The sequence below is a fragment of the Pelmatolapia mariae genome, linkage group LG2, assembly GCF_036321145.2.
Source record: "Pelmatolapia mariae isolate MD_Pm_ZW linkage group LG2, Pm_UMD_F_2, whole genome shotgun sequence".
Lineage (NCBI taxonomy): Eukaryota > Metazoa > Chordata > Actinopteri > Cichliformes > Cichlidae > Pelmatolapia > Pelmatolapia mariae.
The window spans coordinates 19163648-19179952 of record NC_086228.1 but is presented as its reverse complement, the minus strand read 5'-3'; the positions used below and the strand labels follow the sequence as shown (position 1 = coordinate 19179952).

The following is a 16305-nucleotide window of genomic DNA, read 5'->3' as shown; positions in this document are numbered from 1 at the left end:
CATGTGCACAACTGAAAACAGCCATGTTTTCGGTGTTAATCGTACATGCCTATTATTTGATCCTACCCCGATGTCGTGTGTACGAAAAAAGGTTAGTATTTAATCTTTTACTTCTTTATTACAGTTGATACTTGTCTTCCTTAAGCTGTTGTCAATTTGTTAACTTTTCAAGCTAACATGCATTTTGTTTTTTGTGCAAAAATACTCCAATTATAGTCTCAATTGAAGTCATATTTCAAGTCTTGATTTAGTACTTCTAAACTTCTGTCACTTGGCCATCAGAACGTCCTACCTATAGATATGTACAATGGAGGGATAAACCACGTAAGGTAGTATATTCTGATAAGGTAGCACAGATTGATAGACATGACTATAAATTTATGCTATAGTAGGATGTTTTGACAAAGTAGGACGCTTTGTCAGAACACCGGATCAGAGCCGCCAGATTCTTCATCCTCTGCAGGTCACGGTCAGTCTGGTCCTGCAGCTCTTCTTGCCGGCGGCGTAACGCCAATGCCTGCTCCCGCTGCGTGGCCGCCAGCTCAGCCACCATTGGCATCAGCTCCTCTTTCTGTTGGCCCAGTCCTGGGTCCACAGCGTCCTCCTTCCTGGGTTTCGGCACCACTGTAAACCACCACGGCAGACCCGATGGCATTTTCATGCTTCGCAGCATCATTTATTCTTACAATAATCACACAGTTGCTGTACGAGTACATTAAATGGCTGCAGCTATCCCACTGCAGTCGTACACATCACCGCCACCAACAACAACAACACAAGCAGAGCACAGGTTTTAAACCGGCAAGGCGTGATTGTAGATGCCGTGCAGGTGAGTCCATCTCACCTGCAGCGGCGTCACAGACCACGCCCTGCGACAGTAATAAAGCATTTTCTATTTAATTATAAACATTGTCCTAATTATGTCCTGGATTTTAACTGTTTAATAATAAAAAAGGAAACATCACGAAACACACTTAAGGTCGTGAAAATTAATTGAGATTTCGCCATTCAATGATGTATCAACCTTATTTATTGAAAAGTATCCCTATCGAGCACACCACTACTCTTGAGCTGCTGTTCCCCAGACTTTCGGAAGATCTTTTTTTTTTGTTTGCTCAGTCACGTAGTACTGACTTAACTCAGAGTATGGACCACTGGCACATGACTTAGCAAAGAACCAATTTTGAATTGTATTTTTAAACATTTTGTTACAAACAGCCCGTCACAGTTTGACAGGATATAAGGCGTTTCCCAAAAACTTTGTTCCATGGTGTATTGGAAATTTAAGGACATTGGAGAAGCACAGGATAGTTTAAAAAGTGGTTGGCTTGGAAAACTACACACCAAATATTTATTTTCAAGGTATTCAGAATCATATAAGCTCAATTTTTGTCTTATATACTGTATTTTCATCAATTTTTGCAGTCAGCCAGTCTGCTATTTCCCATCTTGGTACTAAAATATAAAAAAAAAATAGTAGTGGCACAACATTTTGCGCAGTACAGTATTTTATTGTTGTGTTATACAGTGCTAAAGTCTAGAAGTATAGGATGTAGAGTGAAACATAATATGAAGCTAGCTGAAATAGCTGGGTCACAATGGCATCTAAATACAATGATCAGAAGTGAAGAAGTACAGTAATTTTGGACAGTTTATGCAGTTTTTTTGTTAACAGTCTATTTTGAGCCACTGCAAAGTGTTTTTGTTTATATATATTTGTAATAGACAATAATTATTCCAATTTCTGACAACAGGAAATGTTTCTAAAGTGGTAAACTATAATGAAAGTGTTGGCTGTTTAAAGCAACATTAAAGTCCCAGTAGTGGAACTGATCACAGCCACAGAACAAGCAATTCAAAACAACAACACTGCAGACATAGAAACAGAGCAACTGGGGACAAAAGTTGGCCTGTCTCAGTAATGCAAAGCCCCCAGATCCAACATCAGTATGGAGGAGAGGAAGGCACTCACATCACTTAGTAAATACAACAACATTATCATCCTTTTGGCAGACAAGGGTAGATACACAGCTTTGCTAAACCAGAAAGACTGTCATGAGAAAATCTTGTTACTGCTCAGGTACAAGAGTACTTATGAGCCCCTGTCTGAAGCAGTTAGAGCAAGACAGTGTTACTGAATGGACCTCATCCCATAGGCTATACCCAAGAGAAGCTACACCTAGTCTGTATGGTTTACCAAAGGTATATAAACAGAGTGTACCTTCAAAGTAACTGTCTGTATGATCAGCTCATTTACCTACAGCAAGTTTCTGACTTCGATCCTCAACCCGTTTGTAGGCAGCTCTAAACACCACATGCAGAACACCTTTAATTTTATTGAGAAGATGAGCGCTGACATTATGAATGCAGATGAAACAATGGTCTTGCATGATGTCACATCTCTCTTCACTTGTCTTCCACTCATTGAAGCAGTGGAGGTAGTAAGAGATAACAGGATGACCCAAACCTCAACAACAGGACCACTCTCAGCACCAAGTGTGTTTGATCTGTGTCTTCATTCCATAAATTTCATATACAAGGATGAGTACTACAGGTGGAAACATGGGTGGGCCATGGGTTCCTCTTTTTCACCCAGTGTGGAAAACTTGTACATGGAAAAGGTGGAAAGAGGGCTTTGTTATCCTACCCTGGAACACCACCAAGTCATTAGTTCAGGTATGTGGATGACACCTGGGTGAAGCTCAAATCTCAGGAACTACCACAATTCAGGGATCACATTAACTCTGTGGACAAACACATCAAGTTTACCAGGGAGGTTATGAAAAATGACAGGTTAGCCTTCTTAGACTGTGAGATTCCATCAGTAATGTGGGACATGTAAAAGGTGATGTATACCATAAACCAATGAAAGCTCCAGGCAATCCGGGACACAAGAAGGATGACTGTTGCCTAAGGGAAAACCCTTAGTGATACCATATGTGTCAAGAGTATTGGAACAGTTGAGAAGCATTGGGAGCGGCTGGGGCCCAGCAGGTGCCTGTACCCGTCCCGGCCCCTCGGAGGAGGGGCAGGTTGCAGACACCACCGTGTCTGCAACCTGCCCAGGCTAAGGTGGAGGAGGCTCGTGAGACTCCGTTCTTACCAGAGGTGGAGGAGGTACATAAAGGGCTGCTCAAGCCAGGAGAGCTGGAGGAGCCGCGTGAGGAGGTGGAGGTCCTGGCGTGCCAGTGGGACCTGCCAAGCTGGAGACGGAGGTGGAGGTGCACGGGGTTCCTGCCATGCCCAAGAGCAGCATCCTGTCTGGTCCGGCCTCTCTTCCAACAGAGGCCGGCATGCCGCGTGGTCCTTCATGCCGGCTGCCTGCCCATCTGCCTCTGAGCCCCTGCTCACTTCCACACCTGCTGTGCCGCCACTGCTTGCCACATGGGTGGCCACCGGACCAGCTCTGGGGCTGCCAGTGGAGGCGCCAGCGGCCCCCGGGACCACCTTGTCACCAGTGCTGCTAGATGTGTGGGCAACCACCAGAGTGAACCCTTCACCGCACAAGATCTAAACACCAGAGGTGGGGAGAGCTAAGTGTGAATGCTCTGTGCTGACACAGGAGCGGCGAGTCCAGCAACCTGGCTGTTTCATTTTTGCCAAAAGCACAGCATTGCAAACAAGAGCGGAACTTAAAGTAAAGAATCGATCTCACCAGGCTAGTATCGATCTGATACCGATGCCGTCTTGGTATCGATACAATCGATATTTGGATCAATTCGCCACTACTCAAGAGCACTTTAAAAAATTACAAGAAAGTTGCACTTTGTGAAACTTAAAATTTTGTTTAAAGTCCCTTTTTGTCAAGCTCGCTGCAACAGCCTCCCACAAAATATGTTAAGCCCCCACCTTAACATATGCTTGCTTACAAAAAGGTAAAAGTGTATCTGCACAGAAGAATTTGCTTGTTGCACATTGCTTTGCCGTGCATTGCTTGTCATCAACTATAAGTTGCTGACAGACATTCCAGACTTTGGTTGCCAAGGTAACCTGTTAATGTGCATACCTTGCTGTCATATGTCAGACAACCATATGATTGATTTGAACCAGAAACCTTCATGTGAAGGTTAACAGTGCACCACCGTACTGCCCATATGCTCACATATGTTGAACAGTACAGTTTTAACTTCAGTCCCACTGATTTTTCTTAAAGGTGTGAGATAAGTCTGAAGCTGAACAAGTGTCACAGTCGCCCAATAAAGTTATTTTACTGTGATTTTTAAATTCATTCTTGATGCGCCCATAATTAATGACAGAGGCCAAAAAATGTTAGGCCTACTTCTGACATAAAGAATGCAATTTGATGTCCTTCTAGTTTATTTGTGTTATTTAACTATTGTACAACTGAGTCCATTAAATAAACAAGACATAAGTCAGTAACTTTTTATTCATTTCAAATCAACATACACTGACTCAGATATTTTTAAAACATGAAGGTCATAATTGAATAAAATGAACACAAAATAAAAAAAAATGCAAAAACATATTAAAAACATAGCCATGCTCAATACTTAAAGAAATTGTATAAAATAGATGTTTTCATTTCATGTAATATAACTGTATTGCAGTACACTATTTTATGTCTGTCTACTAAGAAGGAAGTAATACATCCACTGTTTCCATCTTTTTCTTTTTTATACATTACAATGACATTTTCAAACTGATGTGGGACATGGAGAAATGAATCCAGATACAAGAATATCTAGAAACATGTCAAAAGAAGAGAAGAGAAAAGATAGAAAATAACATAAAATAAAACAATAAAACATGGAGAAATTAGGTTCAAATTAGGTTAGCTAGAAGAACAAGTACATTTCTAATCCAATTTAAAAAGGCAAGAGTTATATGCGTCTAGATATCAAACTAGCTCAAGAGCCCTCAAATTATTTCTCATCTTCTGCAGGTTCAGTAGTCCTGTATCTAGTCCTTGTTCCTAGATCTAATGTTTCCACAAGAGAAAATTGCTACAGAATAAACCAATGAGTCTTCATCTGTCTGATGAAAAAAAAACAAAAGATGGTGAGACTTATTTACAAAGGCATGCATTAAAAGATACTGAAAACTTGGTCCTGATATTTTTCAAAGTTACCTGCAGAATTTCCTGATCTCCTTTTGCTGTCACATTTGTTTGCAAAGCAACTGCATCTGCGTTGATAGACAAAATCACAACACAAGTGTGAGTCCAGTTTTATTGAATAATGTTTGTTAGAAACATGTGGCCAAGATGTGGTTTGGGCCATGTTGCAAGACCATAAACCTTCAGACACAAAGGTAATAAAACAGAATATGATGATGGGAAGTATCCGATTACAGAGGAATCAAATGTGGAACTTTTGGTGACATGTAGCATTGTAGCTGAATTTTGGAAAGTGTGCGAATTTTTGTGTGAATGTTTAAACAACGAGAATTCCATCCCTTTTGTTCTAATGTGCATTAATAAATAAGGTTATGGAATAAGTAATGACATAAATACATGCTACAAGAAATAGCTTTATGAGTTCAGCTTAAAATAATATTTGTGTCCCTAAGATAAACTCAAACAGATTCATTTGGTTGTAGACGATTTAAAGTGGATTATATAGGTTCGGTATCATTAAAATATACAGTGTACTTGCAGTAAAAAGTCATTGTAGGCTTTAAAAAATAAAAATACTGCTTAAAAATACATAACACAGATAGATAATCGTACATAAGACAGATAGATAATAATGCATATTTTAAGGGTTTCGCACCTCTATTATAGGTATCAGATCAATATCATCAATATCAGCATGAAATTTACTTGGTGTCAGATTGGAAAGGAAATCAGTGGTATAGCACATTACTAGAATGATGTTTGAGTGACTTTTCTTACCATGAACAACACTTACCTTTGCATTGTTCACATATTCCTCTTGGAGTTCGACAACAAACAATAATGAGAGTCACAGAAATAACCAAGAATATTATTGCCATAACCAGCACAGTAAATTCAGAACCTGATTTTTGCTCTAGAAAAAAAAAACAAGACAGGAAATTATTGATGATTCTAAAAAACACTGATACCTAGCTGTCATATTATTCAAGTATTAACTGGTCAGCGGTTGCAGATTAATCAACATTTCCATAGGGAAATGGCAAACTAATAATATTGCCATTTGAAAAATGCTGATTGTGTTGATTGCACTATGAAAAAACAAACAAAAAAACAATTCCCCAAAAAACATTTTTTGTGAATATATAGTATAGATTGAAGTACTTAACACCAAATACCTTCAATGTCCAGTTTAGTTCCATTTCCAAATAATATCTCCCCACATGTGGCCACAGCACAGTAGTAAGTCCCAGCATCAGATGAGCTGACATTCTTAGAGAAGCGATAACGACACGTCTCCTGTGAGTCTGATATTATCTCACTTTCACTGTGTCTGTTTCCATCAGTGTAGATGATGCTCGGATGTAATTGATCTGATCCAGCTCTGAACCAGAACACATTATAATCTCTGGGACACATCTGGTCAGAGTCAGAATAGACTGAACACTGGAGAGTCATTGAATTTCCTGAACGCAGTGGATTTAACACTGTTGGCCACTGAACAACAGTATACTTTGATGCTGTCTCATTATTTCCTGTAAAATACAAAACACAATGACATTCTTCATAACATGCCCTGAAACACTTTAAAGTGTATAAAAGTATGGCAGTGTATTACTGACTTACCTTTTACTAACAAATATGTTCCAGTCCATTCAGGATTAATCCACTCTATGATTCCACAGTGATAGATTCCCTCATCGTCTTGGACTGCTTTCAAAATGGTCAGGTTGCTAAATTTCTTATCATAATTTGCTTGAAATCTTGATTTAAATATTTCTTGACCATACTGAGGTGTTGCAGTTTTAACCAGTGACACTATTAATTTGAGAGTATCTCCGACACTCTGCTTGTACCAGTGGACTCCTTTAATGCTGACCCCACTGGGCAAAGCACATGTTATGTTCGCTGGTTCACCAAGCTGAACAGTTTTCACTGGAACTAGAGTATCTGAATTAGAATATAGAAAAGTTATGGTTTTCTCTACACATCTATTTGACATGAAATTCTCAATCTAGAACATTTTTAATAAATTTAAATGCACACTTACATCCTTGACGAAGAAAAAGCAATATAATCCAGAACATGACCATCGTGACACTGCTCCTTGTTGAGGACTTGGCTGGTATTTCACTGAATGAAGGCGGTGAAATCACTGTATTCAGTAAGACAGTGAAATGCTGCTGATTGGTCAGTACAGAATAGATTGCAATGTACACTTCCTGTCACATTTGCTTCCTCCTGGGCTTTGCAAAAGCTCTCATCTTCTTTCATCTTGTATTACAACTGCCCATTTTGTTAACTCGAAGACTGATCCCTACAGGTTATAGTTATTCTTGTTATTAAACCTTAAGGACTCAAAGAGTAATCAGCGCAATCCCCAATACTGTTTGTGGTATTTACTGCATGAAATACTGTAGAAAAATTACAGTTGAAGGGAAATTTGCAAGGTTGATGAAGCTGATTTAGCCTCGTATTGGAATTCCTTCATTTATGTATTGATGTATGGTGATCGTATTTTGGAAAACAGGGAGCATTCACACAGGAAGCCTGACACGAGTGTAGGGGAAGATTCTATAGGTGGTGAAGTCTTTTGCCTCTCTTTTAGGATGTGGGGAAAGAGACAAGGGGATCAACCACTCTAAGAGGTGATAAGGGATTGTTAACTCTTTCTTTGCGGGAAGATCAAAGCTGTAAACAACAGCTATTTAATGCCTTTTGTTTTGTTGACTGGTATTTAAACCCAGGGCTGTGCTGGCTTGGGGAGAGTCTACTAGTCAGTGCCATGGCCACTCTCTCTCTCTTAAGCTTAGGTTTTATTAAAAGATGTTAGGTACTGCTCATCGTTGTCTATAGCCTTTATTAAATTTAAATTTCCACAGCCTCTGCAAAAACCAAAGCTTAGCAGTTTGTTTTTGGGTTTTTTTTAGCAAATTGCGCCGGAAACAAGCCAGTAGTTGTTTAAACACTTTGAAAAAAAAAGAAAAAAAGGCACACACATATTAACCCCTTGGTGAAGCTATAGGAAAAGCTACAATAATGCCAGATTTTGACTATATGATTTTAGCTTTGATTTGCATTAGGTGGCTCCACAAAACCCCAAATCCTAATGAGAGATAACAGGTATTATGACAACAGTCACATCTTTTTCAAGACAAAATTTTTTAAATCAGGCTCTGTATAAACTCCCATCAAGTCGGTATTTGACCTTCAATTGGATTGTTCTGCATATTGCATGCTCAATCCATGCCCCCATTCCAGTGCGGAAGACATGTCATAAACACAAATAAAGATATTAAAAAAAATGACAAAAAAGAACAAAAAGCAGAAATTGTATAGCAGTGGTCCCCAAACTACGGCCCGTGGGCCGGATACGGCCCGCCTCCACATTTGACCCGGCCCCCTGAACAATATTAGAGATGCATTATTATTTTTTCAGTCTGGCCACACAATCGACACTAATGCACCCATAGAACACTGGGGTGTAGTGGGCCTGCCCGACTGAATCTCTGGAAATGTTTCCTCATGTCAATAAAGCTCATTTGATTTGAATTGTGAAACACCCTAAAAAAAATTTTTTTTGCTACTACGACCTCACTTTGCCCAGAACGTGACCCCCCCCCCGTCCCCCGTCCCCCCCTCCGTCATCAGTTCGGCCCAGCTTTCGTGTTGCTCAACTGATAGCAAGCTACGGTAAACCTTTCACTGAGGGAGAGTTTGTCAAGAAATGTTTGAATGTTGTCGTGGAGGAGGTGTGTCCCGATAAGAAAGATGTCTTTAATGCTGTGAGTCTATCGGCGAGCACAATCACCAGACGCGTGGAAGAAATAGGGGGTAATGTATATGCCCAGCTGCAGCAAAAGACGAAAGAATTTGACTTTTTTTGATTAGCACTGGATGAGAGCACGGACGTGCAGGACACAGCGCAGCTTCTTATTTTTATTCGTGGAGTTAGCGCAAACTTTGAGATGTGCGAGGAGCTGGCAGCCCTCCAAAGTCTGAAAGGCACTACGACGGGGGAGGATATTTTCGACAAAGTATGTCAAACAATGGAAGAGTTGGATCTGGACTGGGCAAAGCTTGCTAGCATCACGACTGACGGGGCTACTTGTATGGGGCCTAATAGGACCAATGAACCGCGAGATGGAAGAACGGGGTCTCACCGCCCCTCTACAAGTCCACTGCATATTTCACCAGCAAGCGCTTTGCTGCAAAGTGTTGAAGTGGGATTCTGTCATGAAGGCTGTGGTATCATGCATAAACTTCATCAGAGCAAATGGACTTAAACACAGGCAGTTATGCATACGAAGATGTGCTGTACTACACAGAGGTCCGATGGTTGAGCCGCGGCAGAGTTTTGAGGCGTTTTTACGAGCTGCTACCCAAAATTAACGCATTTCTTCATTCAAAAGGCAAAACGTCCCAGAGCTGATCGACCCAGAATGGAAGTGTCACCTCGCATTTTTAACAGACGTGACGGAAATGCTGAATGGCCTTAACTTGCAGCTACAAGGCCAGGGGAAACTCATTTGCGACATGTATTCCCACATAAAAGCATTTGAGTTGAAACTAGCGCTGCTTTTGGAACAAGTGAAAAAGCACAACTTCACCTGCTACCCAAAACCTTTCTGCAGAGAACCCAGCGGTCCTGTTCCCAGCTGAAAAGTGTGTGGAAGCACTGGAACTGCTGAAGGCGGAATTCAGTGTGCGATTCCGTCAACTACATGCTCATGCAAAAGAAATCCGTCTTTTCCAAAACCCCTTTGTTGCTGACATCGATGAAGCCCAGCCTTTTTATCAGTTTGAGCTGGCTGAGTTACAGAACTGTGATGTTCTCAAAGACGCATTCAAGCCCAAAAGTCTCATTGACTTCTATGCCGCCCTCCCAAATGACACATACCCTAACATAAAAAAAACACGCAATGAAGATGTCCATACTTTTTGGCAGCGCATATATCTGCGAGCAAACCTTTTCAAGCATGAAGCTCATGAAAACTCCAATGAGATCAAAATTGACAGATGAACATCTGCATCAGTGTTTGAGAGTGGCTGTGACTAGAATGGAACCGGACATTCAACTTCTCACCGGCAGGCCCACAGTTCACACTGATGAACATACAGTACATAGGTACTTTTTGTGACACTTTTGTGACTTGAATGAGTTATTCTGAGTATAAACAAATATAATCATAATAAAATCTACTGGATAAAATCCATCTCCACAACCATTGAAAAAAGCTTGTGAAAATGTTTTGTGCTGTGTAGGTGCTGTATCACTTAGTTCGGTTTCTCAGCCTGCTTGCTTTGTGGTTTTCACAGGGAAGTTGATGAGAGAGAGCAAACAGTGGTGTCTACTAGGCTACCCTACTGGAACCTACAAAACTGGATTATAAGGAAAGAACACAAGAACTTTGAGAGACTGCTCATATGTGTCATTTAAGAGATTCTGCTCTGACAACTGAAGCGTAAGATTGTGCACAGCACAACAGAAACTTTCTTTCTGTGAACAACCCAGAGAGGGTTATTTGGTTATTATTGATGTCATAAATAGTGTTATTAAGTATTTCCTACGTTAATTTTTTCTGTGAAGAACCCAGAGAGGGTTATTTGATCTTGGAAAGGGTTATTAATATTTGGTTATGTGTGGCTTTCTGGAAAACAATAAATGTTTACATTTCGGCAAACCTGCGATCGTCACACTTTTTCTGTTACAAACTGACCCTGGCCCCCCATCAGAGAAGGAAAAAGTTATGTGGCCCTCACTGGAAAAAGTTTGGGGACCCCTGTTGTATAGAAATGTGTCATTCAAGAAGATTTAATATATATATATATTTAGGGGTGGGACTTGATTAAAAAATTAATCAGATTAATTAGAGGCTTTGCAATTAATTAATCTTGATTAATTGCATTTATTCGCACAAGAAAATTTGCCCCAAAATGCAAATGTTTTTTAATTTTTAAGGGTTTTAGTGGGCAACAGAATAAATAATAGACATGGAGATGGATATTGTAAACTTAAGCTCTTTTAATTCATGGGAAAAAGCTTTTAAACTGACATTTCAATGCAAAACAGAGAAAAATAATATCCCTGGCCAAAATTGGGCAGACTTAAAAATAAAGTGTTATTTTAAATACTTTAAGTACATTGTCGAAATGGTATGGTCTTTAACTAATAATAATAATAAAATATTTCAACAAAAAGTGCAGTTTTGATTCTAAAAAAAAATAAGACGGAAACATAAAAGGATTTTTGAACAGTTTCACCTTTAAACTCTGAGTAACCGTTAGCCAACATTATTTTGTACATTAGGCTAAAACAGTGTGATCATCGAACATTTTAGTGCAAAAAATAACAAACTCATTGGACTCACAATACCTCCATGCTTATTTACTCTCTTTCAGCCAGTTACTTAGACAAACTAGCCTGTTCACATTTTCAGAGGTCAAGCCAGCTCTCTTTTTTGTTACTATGTGACCTGCAAGTCTGCAACAGTCTCTCACATGAGACAGAAGTGGCAGGACAAATCAAATACTTGAGGGCCAGGACAGACAGCTGTGGGTGGGTCCCTGCTCGACTGGACCACCACTGCAGCGAGCAGTCTGTCTCACTGATGTTGGATTCTGCTCTGTACAAACTCAGGGCCCTGGTACACAGGGCTTTCTCATCTGAACATTTTCTAACCCTCTATCTTCTACCACTGATAGTGGTCTACAGTCCAAAGCAATCCATTTTGCGAGAGAATTTGTAAGTTTATCCGATTTTGACTTAATAATTTTGGTCCTGAAGCCAGTCATTTCATCAAGTTTGGGCTCTGTAGTACCAACACTTTTTTGTTAGTACTCAAACTGCTAACGCTAACAGCTCCCACAGTTTCTGTGCTCGCTGGAACGTTAATTTTTTTTTACGCGTTATTTTTTTCAAATTAATTAATCACAATTAACGCATTAAATTCCCACCCCTAATATATATACATGTAATTTACTTAATGCATGTTCAGTGCACATTGCCTATTTCTAACTTGTGAACTGCTTTAAACCTATTCTTCCATCCAAACTTTCATCCATTTTTCTAGCCTTTGTCTGGGTCTGTGTTGCACAAGCTGGAGTCCTCACTGAGGTACGACATGCTAGAAACACTCCAAATAGAAGGTGTCAAACAGACATCTAACTAAGATACTCACACCACCTTTTGATGTTGCAAAAGCAGAAGTAGTAGCTCTACTTTGATCCCCTACTGAATGACTGTGCTCTTAACCTTGTTACTAAGTCTTGAGAGGAAACACATTTCTTCCACCTTTAATCTAAGTCTTTTTCTTTTAGTCATTGCTTATACCTCATGGTCATTATAGTAAAGGCACAAGACAAGTGAATCCCAGCTGTTCCTTCAACTCAACACAACAGACAAGGACAGTGTCTGCATCACTACAGATGTTGACTAATCCATATGATAATGTCCTACTCTATTCATTTTCCGCACAATATGCATTTCTGAGATTTGCAAATCATTGTATGCTATTTTTATTTACAGTTCACAATCTGCACAGAGCTCAGTCATTTTTCACATATTTATTAACTGTCATTGTCGATACCCTGCTGCTAATCGCAGTAATTTTAAAAGTTTCTTCCTTCTTCTTTTCTGAAGTTGATGCACTTCAGATGAAGTCAGTCATTAAAAGCTTACTGTTTTCTAAGTCTGACATGTAAGAATTTACTGTAGGGAAATATTTATTTATTGTGTTTTGAAATTCACAGCATTTTGTGCTGTTGAAATTTTAGAGTAATTCAAATCAGATACTTCAGTCAAATAGCACTAATAGCCAAGTGGAAGGAGATTTAATTCTGGTGTGTTAAAACATTTATTTGGTTACATATAACATACATATTACATACAATCTTAAGAATACGTCAACATATTCTTTAAAGAATCTGGTTATATTTTGGCAAAGCCTTTCAGTGGACAACTGGTACATGGGCATTATCTCTACTGGACTGTGACTAGAGTTTATGTTAAAGCATAGAAGGGATGTCAGCAATGGGCAAGGAAGGGCTGCTAAATCTTTACTAGATTTATGATAGCAGTGTGAAATCTCACTTGTTGTGTCCTTGAACCAGAGCTTTGGAGTGGCTGTTAGCAGGCAGGCTGGATTCCTATAGTTACAACATAATTGATTAGAGAGAGGCCAGGTAGGTATTTTGCAGGTAAGTTTATTTGCAGCAGGTAAATCCAGCTGTTATACAGTAGATTTGTTGGACAAACCCAAACCATTATATTTTCACCACTGTGCTTGACAGTTAGTGTGAGGTGTTTGTGCTAATATGCTGTGTGTCTGCTTTTCTCCAAACAAGCCACTGTGCATTCTGGTCAGACATCTCCACTTTGGTCTTGTCTGTCCAAAAGTAATTATTCCAGAAGTCTTATGGTTTGTTCGATGCTGTGGTGTCATGTTCTTTTGGGAGAGCAGAGGCTTTCTTCTGGCAACCATTCTGCCAGTACCATAGTATAAGGCACAGTGTAATCTTTTTCTGATTATGCTGTCATGAACTTGAACTTTTATCATGCTGAGACCTGGTGACTCTTAGATGTAGCTCTTGGCGTTTTTGCAGTTTCTCCGAGCATTTTACAATCTTAAGCTTCTTGATGTTATCATCCAATCTGTATTTCTACATACATTTTTTGTAGTATTCTGTGAAGGAGTTCACAATTTATTTTGGTTATGTGACAAAAGAGTCTTTCAGTTTTATTTTATGCATTGGGCTAGAAGTTATTTTTTAAGTCTATATGCTAATGATGGATGGGTGACAAAATGTTTCTCCCACTGAAAACGATACGTCCAGATAAACAGAATCAACCTTTTGGGATTTGCAGGTCAGGTCATCTCTCATCCAACTGTAGAATCCCCACCATAGTGTCTCCTATGTAAGAAATGTGTGATATTTTTTCCCTCAAAAAAGTCAAAGAGCAATCTGGACAAGTGCCCCTTGTAACTTTGTTTGATTCTTTAGCCCTTTCCAAAACCAGGAATACCATATATTTTATGTCGCAAATTCGATGGCAAATCATGTTAGTTCAAGACTAAAGTCAGAATAATGAAACTAAGAGTGAAAAAAATTTCCAATATCAATCAATTTGAAGGTGGATGCAGACAGACTGAACTGACTTAAGCTAGTCACAATTAACACTGTGAGACAATATTGATATTGTGAGTCATGTTGTTAATTTAATCATTTATAGCATCACAGAAACAGGAAAACAAGAACAGGCAAACACAATAATATGTAGATAACAGTATATGCAAAACATCATGTTTTCAGCAAAATCAGGAATACGTTCTTTGTATTTTCTATTTCCAATTAAACAAATCAGTGTTAAAAGACAAGTTTTGTATAGACACACTTTCACACTCTGCTTTTGATATGAGAATACACCGTTTCCTCAGTTTCCAGTTCATTCTTCTTCTTCCTTCCTCTTGCACTTTTACTTCCAGAGAAATGCAGTGCAGCATAGTTTAGATCATGTCCACTTTCAGTCTATGCAAAATAAAATTCATATTGTTATATAAAGCTACTGGAAATCGTTTCCCTGAATTAACAAATATGATTTAGTCTTATCACTTACATGTTCATTCAATGTTTGGCTCAAGGCATCTTGTCTTGCTTGTGAAGACCTGTTTTCTGGGCATAATGTTGATTTTAAAAAATAAAAATCCACATCACCTCATACTTTCAATTGTGGACTTCACAATTTTACTTTTTTTTACAATTAAAATTATGTTTTTGACCTTGATGTGTTCAAATGTAACGGGGTGTGCACTCAGCAACTAGTATCAAGTGTAAAAGTGTATATAAAATATGTACCAAATACAATTTAATGAAAATGATTTAGTATGATTTTTTAAGAGTCAGTGAATAACACTTACCTTTAAATTGTTTACATGCTGCTCTTGGAGTTCGGCAACAGATGCAAACAATATTAAGAATCACAGAAATAAACAAGCAGATTATTGCTATAACCAGCACAGTAAATTCAGAACCTGCCTTTTGCTCTAGAAAAAAAGGAAAGAAATTATTAATGATTCTGAAAGACACAGAAAACTAGCTGTCATATTATTCAAAGTACTACCTATTTGAAGTTTAGTTCCATTTCCAAAGAATAATTCCCAACATGTGGCCACAGCACAGTAGTAAGTCCCTTCATCAGACGAGCTGACGATTTTAGAAAAAGTATAATTGCAGCTCTTCTGGGGGTCAGCTCTTTTATCACATTCTTTACTTTTGTTTCTATCAGTGTAGATTACTTTTGGATAACTTTTATGTGATCCAGCTCTGAACCAGAGCACAGTGAGATCTCCGGGACATGTCTTTTTGTCAGAGTCAGAGAAGACTGAGCACTGAAAAGTCACCGAGTTTCCTGGTTGGACTGTTGTCAGTGGTGACTGAACAACAGTATAGTCCGATGTCCTTTGAGTGCGTCCTGCATATAATAAAACAGTGTTAGCAAATGTGACTTTAGCTGTTGCACAGTTGTGTGCTTTGCATTAAAGTATTTCACTTGGAATATCTTATGAAATTACTAAAATTAGTAAAAAAAAAAAAAAAAAAAAATAGATAAAATGTATCTTGGATTTTATGAAATGTAAATTATTCTGTCAGTTTTCATAGCATGTTTATTGATGATGTTATTTTTTCTTAACAATGCTGCTTTACTGGTTAAAATTAGGGAAAACTTTATTACCTTTGACTAACAAATATGTGCCGCTCCATTCAGTGTTCTTGAACCACTCGGTGATTCCACAGTGGTAGATTCCCTCGTCCTCTTGGTTTGCCCTCAAAATGGTCAGGTTGGTGAAATTTTCATTGTAATTAACCTTCCATCTTGATTGGTTAAACCCAGCAGAAAACTCAGGTTGTGCAGATTCCTTCAGTGTCCATATTAATTTTAGAGAGTCCCCAGTACTCTGCTTGTACCAGTCGGCTTCTCTACGGCTGAACTGTGAATTCTTACGCAGATCACATGTGAAGGTTACAGTTTCACCAAGTTGAATTGAAGTTATCGGGATAAGTGTATCTAAATTGAAAGAAAACATACAAAATCTACAATATTAAGTCACAATGATTATTGAAAACCATGAAAACAATATGAATATAATCATGAATACAGAATAAGAAATAAAATAAAGAAAAAACTTACATCCTTGATGGAGATAGAGCAGTGTAACCAATAACACGATCAT

General features: G+C 38.7%; 2 protein-coding genes across 2 annotated transcripts; both read right to left on the bottom strand.

The window, feature by feature from the left end:
* Positions 1 to 3099: 3099 nt before the first annotated feature.
* On the bottom strand, positions 3100 to 7167 carry LOC134633826 (uncharacterized). The gene is made up of 6 exons (XM_063482908.1): positions 7125 to 7167; positions 6701 to 7024; positions 6253 to 6609; positions 5871 to 5990; positions 5090 to 5145; positions 3100 to 3510 (listed from the first exon to the last, which is right to left on the bottom strand). Exons 1-6 carry the CDS (start codon positions 7165 to 7167, stop codon positions 3100 to 3102), a joined length of 1311 nt encoding a protein of 436 aa, XP_063338978.1.
* Positions 7168 to 14470: 7303 nt separating this feature from the next.
* On the bottom strand, positions 14471 to 16305 carry LOC134633820 (uncharacterized). Its single transcript, XM_063482895.1, has 6 exons — positions 16263 to 16305; positions 15807 to 16139; positions 15192 to 15545; positions 14992 to 15117; positions 14691 to 14746; positions 14471 to 14602 (listed from the first exon to the last, which is right to left on the bottom strand). Exons 1-6 carry the CDS (start codon positions 16303 to 16305, stop codon positions 14471 to 14473), a joined length of 1044 nt encoding a protein of 347 aa, XP_063338965.1.